At 34.6% G+C, this 16,764-nt stretch overlaps 3 protein-coding genes across 6 annotated transcripts; 2 read left to right on the top strand and 1 right to left on the bottom strand.

The window, feature by feature from the left end:
* Window positions 1-1,496: 1,496 nt before the first annotated feature.
* Window positions 1,497-5,036, top strand: LOC101256263 (uncharacterized). 4 transcript variants are annotated; one of them, XR_003246006.2, is made up of 4 exons: window positions 1,497-1,626; window positions 2,760-4,208; window positions 4,323-4,437; window positions 4,621-5,036. XR_003246006.2 is itself a non-coding variant. In XM_010319767.4 (2 exons), exon 2 carries the CDS (start codon window positions 2,829-2,831, stop codon window positions 3,264-3,266), a length of 438 nt encoding a protein of 145 aa, XP_010318069.1. In that variant the 5' UTR covers window positions 1,499-1,626; window positions 2,753-2,828; the 3' UTR covers window positions 3,267-5,036. The 4 variants fall into 4 exon arrangements, 1 of the variants encoding a protein (XP_010318069.1); XR_003246005.2 differs by having other exon boundaries at window positions 1,499-1,626; window positions 2,753-4,208; XR_011220011.1 differs by lacking the exon at window positions 4,323-4,437 and having other exon boundaries at window positions 1,499-1,626; window positions 2,753-4,208.
* Window positions 5,037-7,618: 2,582 nt separating this feature from the next.
* Window positions 7,619-8,979, top strand: LOC101256565 (pathogenesis-related thaumatin-like protein 3.5). The gene is made up of 3 exons (XM_004234997.5): window positions 7,619-8,152; window positions 8,351-8,612; window positions 8,703-8,979. Exons 1-3 carry the CDS (start codon window positions 7,666-7,668, stop codon window positions 8,845-8,847), a joined length of 894 nt encoding a protein of 297 aa, XP_004235045.1. The 5' UTR covers window positions 7,619-7,665; the 3' UTR covers window positions 8,848-8,979.
* A 265-nt stretch (window positions 8,980-9,244) lies between these two features.
* Window positions 9,245-16,764, bottom strand: LOC101256852 (DNA-binding protein BIN4). The gene is made up of 12 exons (XM_004234998.5): window positions 16,442-16,764; window positions 15,152-15,410; window positions 14,989-15,050; window positions 12,334-12,556; window positions 11,753-11,808; window positions 11,619-11,672; window positions 10,865-10,982; window positions 10,507-10,553; window positions 10,368-10,394; window positions 9,841-9,916; window positions 9,570-9,706; window positions 9,245-9,488 (listed from the first exon to the last, which is right to left on the bottom strand). The coding sequence occupies exons 1-12, from the start codon at window positions 16,487-16,489 to the stop codon at window positions 9,393-9,395; spliced, it is 1,203 nt and encodes a 400-aa protein (XP_004235046.1). The 5' UTR covers window positions 16,490-16,764; the 3' UTR covers window positions 9,245-9,392.

Genomic DNA, 16,764 nt, shown 5'->3' with positions numbered 1-16,764 from the left:
GATTTCTTTGTATATATAGCGAACTATACATATTTATGTTTGCTATAGAGTGCAATTATGAAAATTTTGCTATAACATACAAATATGAATTTTGTATTTGCTATATGTGAGAGTTGCTCAATAATTATCTCCTAAACTAGTAAGATTTAGGGAAAATTGTATATAATAGCAAACCAATAACCTAGAATAAATGGTGTAGCTAGGGTTTGATTTAATTGTGCTCCATAGCAAACGTTTGAAAAAAAATTGTCAGACGCCTCTCTCCCAAATATCTCACTCGCTACTCTCATCCAATCTCTCACTCGCTTCCTCACTTTTTATACAAACACAAGTGCATAAAAATTATTTCTAATTGTGTAAAGCAGAAAAAATTGTATAAATACATATATTTTTGTTCCCCTCTCTCCCCTTTTCCAAATCTCGCTCGCCACTCTCCCAAATCTTGCTCGCCACCCTCGCCTTTCTCACTTATACAAACAGAAGCGAAATGTATAAATTGCATTTCTGTTTGTATAAACATGAGAAAATTGTATATACACATGCAAGTACATATATTTTCGTCCTATACACTTATAATTATACAATAAAAATACTTCCCTGTCCAATTTATTTTGCTTCTCTCTTTTTTTCGTTTTATACAATTCGATTCAATTGTATATTCCTTGTCAAGTCTCTTTTGTCTTTCTCTCTTTCTCATTTTATACAAATTCAAATTGTATATAATCGTTCTATACACTTATAATAGTACAATTCATTTTATACACTTCGTTTTTATACAGTTCTCTGCCCAAGTGTTTTTCTCTTTCTTGTTTTATACACTTCGTTTTATAAATTTGCTTCAATAACTGTATATGTATAGCGAATTATACGATTTCTATGTTTGCTATGGAGCGCAATTATGCAAACTTTGCTATAGCATATAAATATGAATTTTTTATTTGCCATATGTGAACGTTGCCCTAAGATTTACCCATAAGTAATTACCCAAAAAAAGCCCATTAGGAATTAGAATTGGCCCATAAAAATGATGGGTAGAAGCCCAATACTATTACCCACCTATAAGCACGATAAAAACAGATTATTGGTGAACAATTAAGAGAACTCCCAAACACGTGTCAAAGTCTGGTAGGTCCGCTTCAAGTCTACTTTTTCTTTTTCCGTAAGTCTACTTTAACGTTACAAACCGACGACCTTGGCTAAAAAGCTCCCACGAATAAAGGAAAATTATTTTTTTATTAAAAGAAAATAAACCAAAAGCGTGGGGCACGTGACGGAAGATGCACCTCCCGTTAGAGTCGTGATTGTAACAGTACAAATACGATGTCGTTTTTGATCCACTAAACAGTAAGAAAGTTAAATAAATTACAGAAAATGACAAAAATAAATTTTCATTTTAGATAAATTTCATGTGCATTTACATTTACGTCCAACGTCCCCCACATGAGAATCGGATCAACACCTTATCCGTGTCCCATTTTTTTTCTATAAATACTCTTTCATACTCTCCCCATTTCTTTGCTTCACTATAGGGCATAGCTTTGAAAAAGTCTTAGAGAGAGAAAGTGAGTGACAAGTGAGAGAAGGAGAAGAAAAAGCTTGTTAGGTGTTCTTCATTTCGGGTTCATCGTAAGTTTCTTTTTCTTTTTTTTCATGATCTTTTTGTTGTTTATTGTTTGATTTTGCCTGAGAATTAGTTAGTTGTGATTTTCATCATTTTTTTTTGGGATAATTCTGTTGTAGTTCTTCAGATTTGGTTGTAATGCTAACGTAAATGGTTGTGTGAGAGGAAATTCTATATGCTTGAGCTGAAATTGGAACTTTTTACTGTTCATTTTGCCCTTGTTTAGTCAGTTTTGTACAGGATCTTTTGTTTTGGGGTCGAAATTTTTTTAGGTTGAAAAGAAGGAATTCACCTAACCTAATAAAGAAATTCTTTTATGAAATACTTGTAAACAAAAAAAATTTCACGTATACAAAACAACAATGTAATTAGATTTGCTCTAGATGTGTAAATCAACAGAGCTAAGATTTGTTGCCAGTTAATTGTTAGTTTTCTGGTGAACCACTCTAGCTTGTGGTGGGGGTAGGAACAGAGTTGGCAATTGGGTAGGTTGGCTCAAATTTGGGCGGGTCAAAATGGGCCATAATACTAAACGGGTCTAGACCCAATTTAATTTTAGGTTGAATTAAATTTGGATGGGTCAAAACTCAATCCAATCTTGGGTTGGGCCAACATAACAAACGGGTCTATACCTTGGGCTGGGTCAAAACGGGTCAAGTAATGAGTCATAATCCATGCTTAAATTTTTACTGAAGTGTTAATTGTTTTTCTGAAATTTTTAATACATAATAATTTGCATATTTTTATTATGGCTATACGTAATATATCAAAATAAAAATAAAGTCCCTTGAAAATATCTTGACAAGATTTTTCATTAGTCAATTTAGGCTACATATGAATTCAATTTTGAATGAGTTGAGTTGAAATGGATTAAGCTAATAGATGTACGGGTTATTTTAAGTGGGTTGGGCGGGTTAGGTTTAATTATGCCACCCTTGTTTTGAGTCTCCACTAGCAATTGCTCGAGTATAAGGTTTTATATTTTATGTTCTTTACTGAGGTTTGCTTAGTCACCTAAATGTTGCTTTTCAGTTTCCATAGGAAAATTTTATTAGATGGTTTTTGTCCTTCGAAACAAACAATTATATTCCATGATCCACCCACCAATCTTGACGGATCTTGTTTATCAAGTCTGCAGAGCATCCGGGGCAAGGCGAGTGGGGTGTGGATATCTTCTCAGAACTCAAGTTTTTTGATTAACTGAACAATGGAGGTACTTGGAAAATCTATGGTAGCAGTGCCTACAAATGTTATATATCTGTCAACTATTCTGGGCCAAGATGGCCCAAACCCTGTTCACAAGTGTGATTGGAAATGTGAAAATGAACATGTGTGTGGGAACATGTTCCGCTGCCGTCTAACTGGGCTGACACACATTTGCGACAAAAACTGTAACCAGCGAATATTGTATGATAACCATAACTCTCTTTGCAGAGTTAGCCGACAGATTTTCCCTTTAACACAAGTTGAAGTGCAGGCTGTGAAAGGTGTACGGAGGAAGTTTGATGCTGATAGTTCCCCTTCTGATAGCTGCGCCTTTAAGCGCAGAAGGGATGCACATTTCCACCCATCACCATTTGAGAGATCTTTCACTGCTGTTAGTCCCATTTGCAGTCAAGTTGGAGAGGGCATGGACTTGAACTAGATATAATAAATTTCCATCCTTTCGTCTGTTTAATTTTACTTTCTTTTCAGACTGGATTATGAACAATTTCATAATTTCCATGACAGACTAGATTGTCTTGCCATTTTGTAGGAGGACTTATATTCTACATTCCTGTGGACTGTAGCTTTATAACTGTTTAGGAGTAACAATATTATGTCTGCAAACGCTGGTATGCGCCTGAGTTGATGTTACATGAAGGCTTTAACTATATATAGTGCAGCATTTTGTATAACCTTTATTTGGTTTCTGTCTAGTCACTCTATACTTGTGGTTACAGTTATACCTTTTAGGGGTTGTCAAACATCTGTATTGGCTTGCTGTACTTGTATAGTTCTCTATTAATCACTGTGATCAATTCTGGGAGGTTTATTGGAATCCAGTCAGTGGAATTATTATATACTTTGTTTCCTATCCTACAGGAACTTGCCCTATCAAAGAAAGAACACACTTTTCAGTGAGCTCACTAAAGCTCACCTACTTTTATGACTTTAACTCCCTATTTCTTTGGCAGGTTTTGGAAGAAAGCACTATTTTATTTCATACTGTTGCACTAGTCTATTCTTAAAATTCAGTTTGTATTTGCTTTTTGAATTTGTTCATGTAAAGTATCCTAAAATGGTTTTACTTTTGCAGGAACTCAAAAACATTTACAGTCAGGAGAGTTGAGATATAGTTTATATTGTTTATGTTTTATCATCTGTCTTATTTATTACCAGCAGAATCATGAGTTTCTAACTAAGTTTGTTCTTTCTTATTCAACAGATCCACGCTCTTCCACGAGGTCTAGAGTTCGAACAAATAAAAATCAGCTCTAAGCTTTGAACTCTTGAACAGGGAGAGGTCTGAGGAAGAATCTAATATCTGCCAAATCAATTGGTGTTTTGCATCCACGCTGAAGTGTGACTATCCTGCAGTAACATTGTGAGTAATACAGTCGAATTTCATGTCTGATCGTTTGAAAACAAGATCCACCTATTCTTGGAGTCAGAGATCTGGTGTTTACATCCACCTACATGTATCTGTTTTTTCTGATAGTGTTAGCTGAAGAGGAATCTTTAGCAGCCAAATCAAGGGGTGTTGCTAAACCACTTAAAGTTACACCTGTTGTCCAATTTGCTCCTCTGTTATTGCAAAAGGATCTTTTTTTGTTGTAAGTGCTTGATGACTTTATGTGTTTTGAAAATTAGTGGCTCTTGTCATTTGTGCCTTGCTGCTGCTCTTCGACTTCATCAGCAAAACTATACTTGCTGTATGATTCCCATTTCTTTGTTGCTTTGAATTCTGAATTGGCGCTCAATGCATCATATGCTGCTGCTATCTTGCCACTTTTCAGGATGGTGAATTAGCAAATTGAATGACAATGACAATACAAAGTCAGCTTTCTCAGTGTGGTGTTTCACAGCTTCGTTTTAGCAACGTCTGGGATTGGCTTTAGTGAATGACAATGACAATACAAAGTCAGTTTTTTCAGTCATCATACTCAAGAATATCACTCCCTTGAAGACTTACTTGTTGTGGAATAATATCATTACCCCTTACCAGTATCCATCGGTTGCTTGCAGTGTATAGTTTGAAAGAATATAACAGGAAGATGCATTTCTTTATTTATTTTTTTATTTTATGCAAACCCAACAGTGTACATAATGCAGATGCAATGACTGATCGGATTGGGGATGTGCAGTCTGTACTCACTACAAACTTTGCCATTTATAATAAATTTCCCAAAAGGAGAATACATCTTTTTTCATATATTAGGTGTTTTCTAGATCATCTAGTGATCTTATGCTGCTCTCATGTTTAAACGCTTTGCTGCTTTTCTTTTATAGTTATTATAAAAATAAAATACTCAATAGATGGATTGTGACAGAGTCAAGATGTTTTGTTTAAGTTTGCTAGTTGTCTAAATTTTTCTCCTCTTTCAGTAAATCAGCAATATGTATATTTTTATTTGTGTTGATAGAGATGGTGAGTTGATTATGGTGCCAGTACAAAACTACCTCCATTATAATTGGGCTATTGAATTTTAGAGTTGGTTGGGTCTGACATCATCCACTAAGTTACAGTGGGAAAAGCAAAAAGAGAGGCCATTTATTTCATATTCATTTTAATTCAAAATCTAAAAAAATGGGAAAAAGTCATTCCTTCTCCAACCTAACACATAGCTTAGGGCCCGTTTGGATGAGCTTAATAAAAGCAGCTTTAAAAAAGTACTTTTGAAAATGCTGAAACTTATTTTTAAAATAAGCAGTTATGCGTTTGGATAAAAGTGCTGAAGTTAAAAAAAAAAGTTGTTGATGTGTTTGGCAAATAAGTGCTGATAAACAACTTTTTAAATCAAAATGTCTGAAATACCATTAAAAACTGTTAACATAATAAAAGTTAATTAATTTATATTTTACAGCCATAAATAATTATATTTTGCTATTATTCACATATTTCTTTCTCATCACAAATTATTTATAAGAGGAATATAAACTTATTATAGATTTTAAAGATATATAATTTGAATAGATTAAAGAACGATTTAAGATTTTATTTTAGTTTCATCCATAGGTAATAATAATTGTCTATCATTCACATATTTCTTTATTATCACAAATTATTTATAAGAGGAATATAAATTTTTATTTAAGTTATATGTGCAACTTATTTTACATTTTAATAATATATAATTTGAATAGATCACTTGAAAGATTTAAGATTTATTTTATTTTCATTCATTAGTAATAGTAATTGTCTATCATCCACGCGTGAAAAGGGACAAATTGAAGAAAGAGATGTTAGGGTTATGTGGGTAATTTGGAGATTGTATAAAAATATTAGGGGCAAAAAGGTAAAAATGTGGTCAACTTAAAACAGCTTATAAGCTGGAAAAAAAAAAAGCACCCCTACCTCAGCTTTTAACTTTTGGCTTGAAATAAGTTTTTTTTAACTTAAAATAAGTTGTTTTGAATATTGTCAAACAGCTAAATAAGTCAAAAATCAGCTTTTAAGTCAGTTTGACCAGCTTTTAAGCTGAGCCAAACAGGCTCTTAGAACCGTGAAAGCTATTTTTTCTCATTAAATAAAGGGAAGCTACCGTTGGTAATGAAAATTAATTATATAAACGTATGGACCGTGTCTGTGTCTCAATAAATAGCGCCCTTATGTGGGTTTTATTTATTTTACTTCATTAATAACTCATAAATCTTCCAATTGAAAGTAAAAAAATATTTATCACTCGAATAACTCTGTCTTGTTCATAAATCTTCCAATTGAAAGTAAAGAAATATTTATCACTCGAATAACTCTGTCTTGTTTTACTCTTGTAGGTGAAGCTTAAGTTTAACACTTAATTGTTTGTTCCATGCCTAGTATTAAAGACTAAATATTTATTTCTCCATTTATATCAATTTATATATTTTTTCCAACCATTTTTAATTGTTCTGTTACGCTTTTCGAAAGTTAATTTAATGAATTTTTAAAGTTAAATTACATTATTCAAAAACTATATGAAAAGTACTATAAATTGTAATTTTTTTTGTATATCAATATGATGACAACATACATGTAAAATATTGACTTAATACATAAACATGACCCTTAATTTAGCGTCATCTCATAACTATAACCTTTAACTTTGAATGTGCACAAGAAGACATTTAAAACTCATATAAATAAATTAAAAGTTTGATATTTTGTTTAGCAATCAGCACATTTAGAAAAGAACGCCGGTCAGGCTAACTTGTCAAAATTTTAGTTTTAGTTTACATCCGCGTCCTGGTCTATGCAACTCACTTTTAAATTTGGAAATTATTAATTTTCCACTTTTTATTTTACGCTTAATAAGCACTTTTACAAAATTAAAAAACATTATGACATATTTAAGATCAAAATTTCAAATCATACAAATAATAAACGTGCCTTTTTCACTTCAAGACAACAAACTTCAAAAATCTTTTTGTTTTTTTCTTAATGTTTCTAATTTCTATCATTAAAAGTATGTTCGCGGAATAACATGCCGCTTCACTGTTGTCGGTAACAATTTTATTTAGGAAAAAATTATAAATTTATGGGAATCTAGATACACCTTTTTATTTAGTCTAACCTTTTACGCACTACAAACAAAACTGATTCATTTCCAAAGATAAAAATAAAAAATGAAGATTTCTAAAGAAAGGAATCACCTCTTATTGGGGCCATCCATAATACAAAGAAATGCTAAATCCATATGTATGGTGTTGCAGCTGATGAATAAACATAAGCAACTTAACAATATGGATTTTGTATCAAATATGTCAAATTCCTTCCACCTATAAATATGGTAGGGTGGTTCATTTTCGTTTAAACTTTATTTTTCCCAGAAATATTTAGCTATAAACTAAGGGACCATAATAATATGCTCACAATAACTTCCTGGAAAGAGCTTTCAATTACCTTGCTTTTCTGCGTGTTGATTTCTCATTCGTTCGCCTCGACTTTCACCATTACTAACAACTGTCCTTATACAATATGGCCTGGAACATTGTCTGGTTCCTCATCACCTCAACTTTCCACGACGGGCTTTCAATTGAATGCTGGCCAAAGCGTCAGGATTCCAAGTGTAGCGGGATGGTCAGGTCGCATTTGGGCAAGGACTGGCTGCATTTTTGATGAGTCTGGTGTTGGCTCTTGTCAAACAGGTGACTGTGGTGGTAAGCTTGAATGTGATGGGCTTGGTGCAACACCACCTGCCTCTCTCTTCGAGATAACTCTAGGGACGGGAGATACCAAAGATTTCTACGATGTCAGCATTGTTGATGGTTATAATCTGCCAATGGTTGCAACCCCACAGGGAGTTCCTGGTGGATGCAATGCCACTGGATGTGTTTCCAATCTTAACATGGGTAAGCTACATATGTAGTTGTTTCATCTCACCAAGAAAAAGTGCCCACTACAGCTGAGACAGACGAGAACAAATCACCTAGCTTCTTTGCCTCTAACTAGAACTTGAACCCTTATATTCCATGTCCTTGGACTCAAATAAGTTTTGAAGCATTTAGCAGAAAAGACTTTTAACAATTTCTTTTCTAAATATCTAACAGGTTGTCCCAAAGAACTTCAAGTGGTGGGTGGAGATGGAGGAGGAAATGTAGTAGCATGCAAGAGTGCATGTGAGGCTTTTGGTTTAGATCAGTATTGCTGTGCCGGAGAGTTTGCCAATCCAACAACTTGTCGTCCATCATTCTATTCAAGCGTCTTCAAAAGAGCTTGTCCAAGGGCTTATAGCTATGCATATGATGATGGCACCAGCACTTTTACCTGCAAGGCTTCTGACTACGCAATCATCTTCTGTCCCATGAATGGGTAATGTGTGTGAATATATCTCACTATCAAAACACTGGATCTTATGTTCTCTATTTCCCCCTAATTTACCACTATTGGATTGTGAAACAGGGTGAAGAGACCCAACGGTGGAGAAACAACTCCACCTATTGAAGAAAGTAGAATGGAGAAGTTCCCAGCGATGGTCTCATCGTCAAACATTCTCCTTCCCTTCCCCATGCTGATTGGGCTGTTATTTCAGTTTATATCTCTATAAATAAGTCAAACAGCATAAATCAGGATATGCTTTGGCATAACGAGAGAACGGAGCTGAATTTGAATGGACATATGACAAAATTAAGGAATGTTATCTTGAGAAAAAACAATACAAATGACAACTTATTTACAATATCAACAGTGTCTTGTACTACAACATTATGTCTCTATATTTGATTTATAGCATCACATTCTGTGCACTGACAAAAGTATTGAAAATCAGATAATTCGTTGAATCAAACCAACAAACCTCTAAATTCACCCCACAGGACAAATACAAAGGAAAAGCAAATCACTTTCAGAGACTGAAGCTCATCGACATTAGAATTTTTATGGTAATATGGAGGATAATCATGAGAAAATCTTGCAAATAATACATATTATGTGGCCTCTACCAATTATATAGCTTCCTAAAGACTACTTTCATTAGCTTTTAAAAAATATGATCAGTATATGTATACAAAGAACAGAAGAAAAAGAAAGAAAATAAGAAAAGAAAATAAATAGAATACATATCAAACGAAATGAAATATGTAGAGTCATATCTTATTTTTTGCTCTTGCTTTTCTTCTGCACTTGAGGTTTCTTTTTTACTTTCTTTGGTATCTTTGCTCCCTTCTTGCCCTTCTTTTGTTCCATAGCCTGCAAAGCGAGCTTGGATCACAATTTGAGATCTAGAAAGTGAAGCAACTGTTAGTGGTAACCAAAAAGAACAGAGCATACCGAGGCTTTCTTAGCTTTTGCTTTGACATTCCCATTGGTCTGATGATCAACATTCTCATTCTGGTCACCTTGGGAAGCTGGTTGCGTCAAATTTTCAGCCTCCTCGTCCGAATCAAACGTGAAACCATCAAGAGTCCCTATTAATATCAGAAGGAACGTTTCAAATGAAGTCAATTCAAATTCGACTGTAAATGGCTTCATTCCAAAGTGAAACACAAGGAAGACAGTTGAACTTGCTACAAAATAGATATATATCAGATAGAACTGCTACCTTCAACCATGTGTTCAGCATCATAAACATTTGATTGTGACTTCAGCTGTATGAAGTCATTCATGATGGCTTCCACCTGATCAGAATCACATAATCATCCATTAACAGCATAAATCTTAATCCCTCCGTCCCATATTAGATGAGCACTTCTCATTTTACACGGTTATTAAGAAATCATTAATAGATTGATCAACTTTACTATTTATTAAATCTTGCAAAGAATTTTGTTAAATTGCAAAATCTTCAAAAGTCATATTAATTATAGGGGGTAAAATGGGAAAAAATTAGTTAATTCTATCCTGATTTAGTAAGTGATCAAGTTACATGGGACAAATACTTTTAGTAAGATACTCATCTAATATGGGACGGAGGTAGTACTTATTTTATAAAAAGAACTGTAGGACACACTTCGATAAATTGGAAAGTAAAAAAGAGAGACAGACAGCAATTCTAAAGCTAAACATCATCTCTCCAATTTCCTCACTATGGATAGAGCAGATAAATCAATAAGCAAGACAGAAACAAACCTTTGCTTCTGATGGTCCAAAGCTTACCTAAAAAAGAAAAATTTATGTTAGATTTACATATGAGAAGGTGGGTGGGTGGGTGAGCAGGAGGGGGATAGGTAAGCAAAACGAATAATTGCTTGAGATAAGGGCGTCATACCACACAAAACGTCCTGGAAGGCAATATTGTCGTTTTATATATGGTTCCTGAGATATAAAAGGACTAGCATTCATCTAAAATTTCATATTAACCATAGTAAATAAGATTGCAAGATTTTGTTTTTCCTGGAAATTGCTAGACTCAATTATCAAACCTAAATCAGAATAAGATTGTGCTTCTATGCTGTAAACATTGGGCTAAAGTAAATATGATAGCGTATTGTTTGAAGTTAAGAAATTATTGACATGCCAGAATGATAATGATGAGCTATTACATTGTTTGAAACATATAAAAAGCAACCACGACCGGGACTTGAAAGAATTTGGTAGATGAACTTTTGAGAAACATGTATGTATACCTTTCAAATCGAGAAGCATTTCATGGTTTCCTGATGGGCCATCCGAAACAATTATCCTCCCGACAGCACCCACATCACCACTCAGATCTATGGAATCACCTTCACACTCCACAAGTGCCTATATCAAAGTGATGCAAAGCTTGACAAAGTTTAGCAGAAAATAATTGAACAGATTTTTTTGGGGGGAATATACAAGTACAAAAGCACTTCTACTTTGAACGAGTTTTGCGATGCGAATCTGGACTGGTCAGGGCTCAAATGCATTTACCGGACACCAGGCGAGAAACAAAAGAAAAAGACATCTAATTGATCAAAAATCTATAGAAGTGAGAACTTGATGATACCTAAGCACGACTTTTTTAATTTATTTTTGACAGCATGTTGCTAATTCATGCTCACCTCAACTCTTAGCAGCACAAATAAGGTAACTCTTCCCAACAAAAGCTTAAGCAGATGGGAAAATTCAATTAGTGTCACCTACATGAGTTATTTTGAAGAAAAAAAAACATACTATGGTGAAACTTTTGATGCCAAACATAAGCCACCATATCCTCTTTCTCTGACATCTCGGAAAGATACTTCTCCGTTTGTAAAAAAAACAGTAAGGGGGTGCAATCTAGGAATCTTCGAATTAATTGGCTAATTTGGGAAGGACATTTGCTGGAAGAAAAAGAATAAAGAGACAAACAGGCAAACCATAGTAATCATCTCCATGCCAAGAGAGTCACTACTCACTACAATCTGCTAACTTTACCTTTGTCCTCTGTACTTTCTCGGGAAGAACCAAAGGCAGCCTTGAAGATGACAACTATACACAATATCATAAAAGTGAATCAGTGAACAGTCAACATCTCCAAAGATCCATCAAGTATTACTAAAGTTTCTCACATTTGTTCCACTTTGTTTCTCTGGAATATTTTCCTCCGTGGCTTCATTCTCTACACCTATTTCAAACAACACATTACAAAGAAAAATAATAAAATACCTGGAAAATCAACAATTCGACAATATAAAGAGTGCAGAACCATAATTTAAGGTTAAACATACACTTGCTACAAATGTTCTGAGATCCATTCACCTCTAATATATTAATAGCCTATTTGACCAAGATTTTGGGAGTCCAAACATACTTTATTTTTTCAAAAAGGCTTATATTTAAAAAAAATTAAGTGTTTGGAAGTAGCAGAAGCTATTTTCCCAAAGCTAAAAAAATTAGCTTTTCTCCATAAGTACTTCTCTAAAAAGCACTTCTGAGAACATACACTAAGAGGCACTTATTAAAAGCTTGGTCAGACATTAATTACCGCTCAAAAATGTTTTTCAAATTGATTAAACCAAACACAAGCTGCTTCTCACCAAAAGGTAGTTTTTTGTAAAGCACTTTTCAAAATAAGCTGATTTTAGAAGCTTGGCCAAACAGGCTAGAAGTCATATGGTTAGAATTCAGAAGCTAGAAACAGACGGCTTACCTTCATTCAGCTGATTCTCTAGTTTCATCTTCTTTTCCTGTTCCTCCTTCATTTTTTTCTTAGGAGATTTTTTCTTGGATGTTACATCATTTTCTTCTTTCTTTGTAGCCTTAACATCGTGCATAAGCAACTCTTCGTCAAGGACTTCCTCCACTTTCATGGAACTGCCATCATGAGGAGACTCAGAATCCGATGACAACGTACAGACTGAATGACTGGGTTCCTGTATGAACCAAATATATGATTGAGATCAAACTAAGATGACTATAGTCAACAATACTTGCATAGTAGTTAACAATGAAGTGTATGGGAGATCCACAGACTCTAAGGATTAAGCCTACATGTCTGTGAACTCCAGGCAACTGATCAAAGGAGAAAACGAGATGCCTACACCATATTGTGATAATTTCAAGAATGGCCAAAGTAAAATCACCACCTGTAGCAATTGCCAAAACTAATGATAACATGTGGGATTACCATTACTGATACCTAGAATGAGAAAAGTGTTTGTATGAATCTAACAGATTACATTGGGTAAGGAGAGATGTGTCAAAATGTTTTAATCTGATTGATTTTGGACGAGTTAATTGAAGTATGAAATAAATTGTCGAAGAACAGATTCTAGGTAAAGTAGCCATTTCAGTATATAATAAATTACCACGTTAAGCAATTGCATCATTCTAGTATACCAAGAGGTTTTAACTACCTTGGCTGTTCCTGAAGCCTAGAACATTATTTCCAGCCAAACTAAACTGCTAGCTAGTGGACATCTTTTGCTTCATAAGAGGAGAAATACTATCAAGAAACTGATTACGGTAAGTTAGAAGTGCAGTTTCACTGTTCAAGGCAATTTCACAGACATTTTCCACAGTGAATGCTTATAAGAAACTATTTAGAAGAAAAACTATTCTATCAGAAAGCTATAATAGTACTAATATGTCTAGGCTCTTTTATCCATTTACTCTTTAACATCATACCAAGTGAAAGTGGGGTCTGATTACTCCTACCTCGTGGAGCTAGAGAGGCTGTTTATGGAGGACCCTCTGTTGAGTACAACAAATCAAAGTAGGTATGAAAAGGGAAAACAACCGTGAGAAAAACATACCTAATAAGTAAGCAGTTAGAAACAACAAAATTGGAATAACCAAAACACCATAAACAACATATGAGGATAGAAATTAACAGCAAGACACTACAAGAATAAGGCTAATACTACGACATACACCATCAAGCCTAAACCCATTGAAAAGCAAGACAACACTCCACTACCTACTAACCTTTTACCTTAATCCACGACTTCCACCCTCCTATCTAAGTTCATGTCCACAGTAAACTAAAATTGCATAATTGCATGTCAAACTCACTTTTTTCCCTATACATTTTAGGCCTACCTCTACCTCTTCTCATACCAACTATATCCAACCTCTCATGCCTCCTCACTGGGTATTTGCGCATCTCCTCTCCACATGCTTAAACCATCTCATCTAGCTACTCTCATCTTGTTCACCACAAAGGTCACTCCCACATTGACTTGGATATCCTCATTCCAAATTTTATTGCTCTTAATATGCTCACACATCTATCTCAACATTGTCATTTCCGCAATTAGCATCTTTTGAACATGGGGGGTCTTGACTGACCAACATTCAGCCCTACACAACAAAGTCGTTCTAACCACCACACTATAAAACTTACCTTAAGTTTAGAGAACTCTAGAGTTTGACTTCACAACTCCAACCAAGCATTGATTCTATTGCATGTCTCATCAAACAATATAAGATCATCCGCAAATAACATATACCATAGCACATCATCTTGAATATATCATGTCAATTCATCCATCACCAAGGAAAATAGGAATAGGCTAAGTATTGATCCATGGTGCTACCCCATCTGAACCGGAAATTGTTGAGTCTCCTCCCACCATTTTAACCCAAATCTGGGATCCATCATACATGTCCTTCAATGCCCTTATGCAAGTCACCAACACATCTCTACTCTCCAAGCATCTAGAATCTCTAGAGGACTTCCCTCAGGACTATCTTAGGCTTCTTCAAGGTCAATGAACACCATATTTAAGTCCCTCTTCCTTTTCCTATATTTCTCCACCAATCTCCTCACAATATGGATGACTTCTGAAGTAGAAACGCACCAGCCTAAGTCACTATTTACTCTTCATTTAAAAAAACATGACGAAATAGTTGACTGATCAGCTTATGAAGTCACTATTTTCTTGTGCTTGATTGCTGCAAACCCTCTTGAAAAATAGGAGTGCCTTGGAGAACAGGGATATAGGTGGTGCATGGTTGTCATCAGCTCGTGGCGTAGGTCTGATCTTTCTAGGGGCATATTTGGTATTGCTTCATTGAACAAAATTCACAACTCACTGAAGATTATCGATGGAGCAATCATTGACTGCGACATCTCCAAAGTATGATTGGTATAGAGCTCGCTAGAGATAGGGGCAAAATAAATATAAAACCAAAGATCAAGGGTCTCATTGAAGCTGCATATGAGCAAAAACATAGGGTCAACTGGTACCGTACAAGTTGAACGATCTAGTCGCTTCTTTGACATACTTTGACTACTAAATTAATTTACTGATGATAGTTCAGTACATTAAAAAATAAATACAGATAGTAGGGAACTCCTTACTTTATCTGTAAAAGGCTTCTCCAATGCTCTTCTCTTCGTTAAAGCCTTGTCAGTGCCTTTTCCTGTATCATTGGAAAGAGAAGATCTTTACTGGGCCCTTCTTTAACTCCACACTTACAATCTGATGCAGTTGATTCATTCGGTAAAATGGATTAGCTAATACCTTTTTTTTCACTCTGGTTTTCATTCTTTCTCTTCCTAGTAGGTGTGCGATCTACTTCTTCATTTTTAATCGGAGAATTTACTTCGGACGTCTTCTTGAGTTGAGATCCATGTCCATCCTGACTACATTTTTCCTCTGAAAGTGATGTTTTATCCTTCTGAAACAGCTTACTCAGATTGATGCTATCCTCATCATCACTTAGGTGGTTGTTATTTACAGGAGATTCAGATCCGGATGACAAGATTATCGCAGCAGGTGCCTGCATTTGTTTTAACATCAGATTGTCTTGGTCGTTATAGGAACATGGAACAACAACAGAACAAATAATAACTAAACAATGCCCAGTCTTTCAACAAAAGTGTGTGGAGAACGAATTTATATAAAAACAGCAGAACTTATACTTGAATAATGCCTTTAAGAAGCATAAGGGGATGCAATTAAGTTATAGTGAATGGTTATACTATACATCTAAATTTTTCCATTTACAGCTTGTTTGGATGGTTGTTGCTAGCATTGCATTGTGTTGTTAGTTTAAATACAATATTTGTTTTGATTATTTAAATTCTACATATCATATTGTTGAATTCATCAGAAGGTAAAGACGAAAAGTTTCAGTTGTATAACGACCAATTTGGTATGATCGCATTTTTACCTTATTTTTTCTTTGCTTATTATCTAATAATCTTATTTTATCCCTTACCCTACCTTTCTGTAATAGCTCTACCCAGTACCTTTTCATGAAGAATTGTCCTTCAAATTGTTGATGTGTGGCATTATGTATGACAGAAAATAATGCAATATATCTAAGCATTGTATTCATTAAAACAAACAATACAATAGGTAACTATATGCAACAACTATCCAAACTTATCTAGGTGAATAATAGAAAAGGTAGGGTTCAAAAAAATTTACACAAAAAAGGGATTTTCATTACTAGTATTTTTCCAAGTCCCCACCCACTGTTTTCGGCTTGAAGTGATACACAGTAAACAATGATTTCAACAAAACTAATTGCCCCAAATTAGCATACCCTAACCCAAATGTGCTCTAAAACTATATACATGTACTTGAATCTACCTCCGCCACGAAGCACTGTGAACAAAAAATTGAATTGATCAAAGTTTGAATCTCGCAGCTGAAAGACCAATCAAACTGATGTTCAAAATCGGTTAAAACTCAATCAAATGATTGCTCAACTAATTAAACATAGATTCAGTGCATAAAATCGACTTTGAAAAGTGCATAGCGAGCAAATTTATGAAAATTCCGATGAAATCAAAACAGTTATACCTGAAAACTGCGGAGCCAATCTGGAGATTCTTCTCTAGAATCAGCCATTTTCTAAGTTTTGAGAGAATAATTTCAGTGGATACTAAAACCCTTGCCTGTGAGAGAGAAAAAAAAAGTGTGAGTAGTTAAAGTGAAAATATGATGTAATATATGTATATCGTTAAAGGCCAGATACTGGAAATTATTTTCCCTCCATTTGATTTCAGATTTTAACATGGGAAAAGGCTTGTGAGCAGGGGTGTCAAAATGAAGCCCCAACATATGTAATTAAAGGTTGTCTCAAAATAATTTGCTTTTCGTTTCAATTTCAAACTCATGAGTTT

This window comes from Solanum lycopersicum, chromosome 3 (assembly GCF_036512215.1).
Source record: "Solanum lycopersicum chromosome 3, SLM_r2.1".
NCBI classification, from domain to species: domain Eukaryota; kingdom Viridiplantae; phylum Streptophyta; class Magnoliopsida; order Solanales; family Solanaceae; genus Solanum; species Solanum lycopersicum.
The sequence above is the reverse complement of the archived record's forward strand: the minus strand, read 5'-3'. Positions and strand labels throughout refer to the sequence as shown.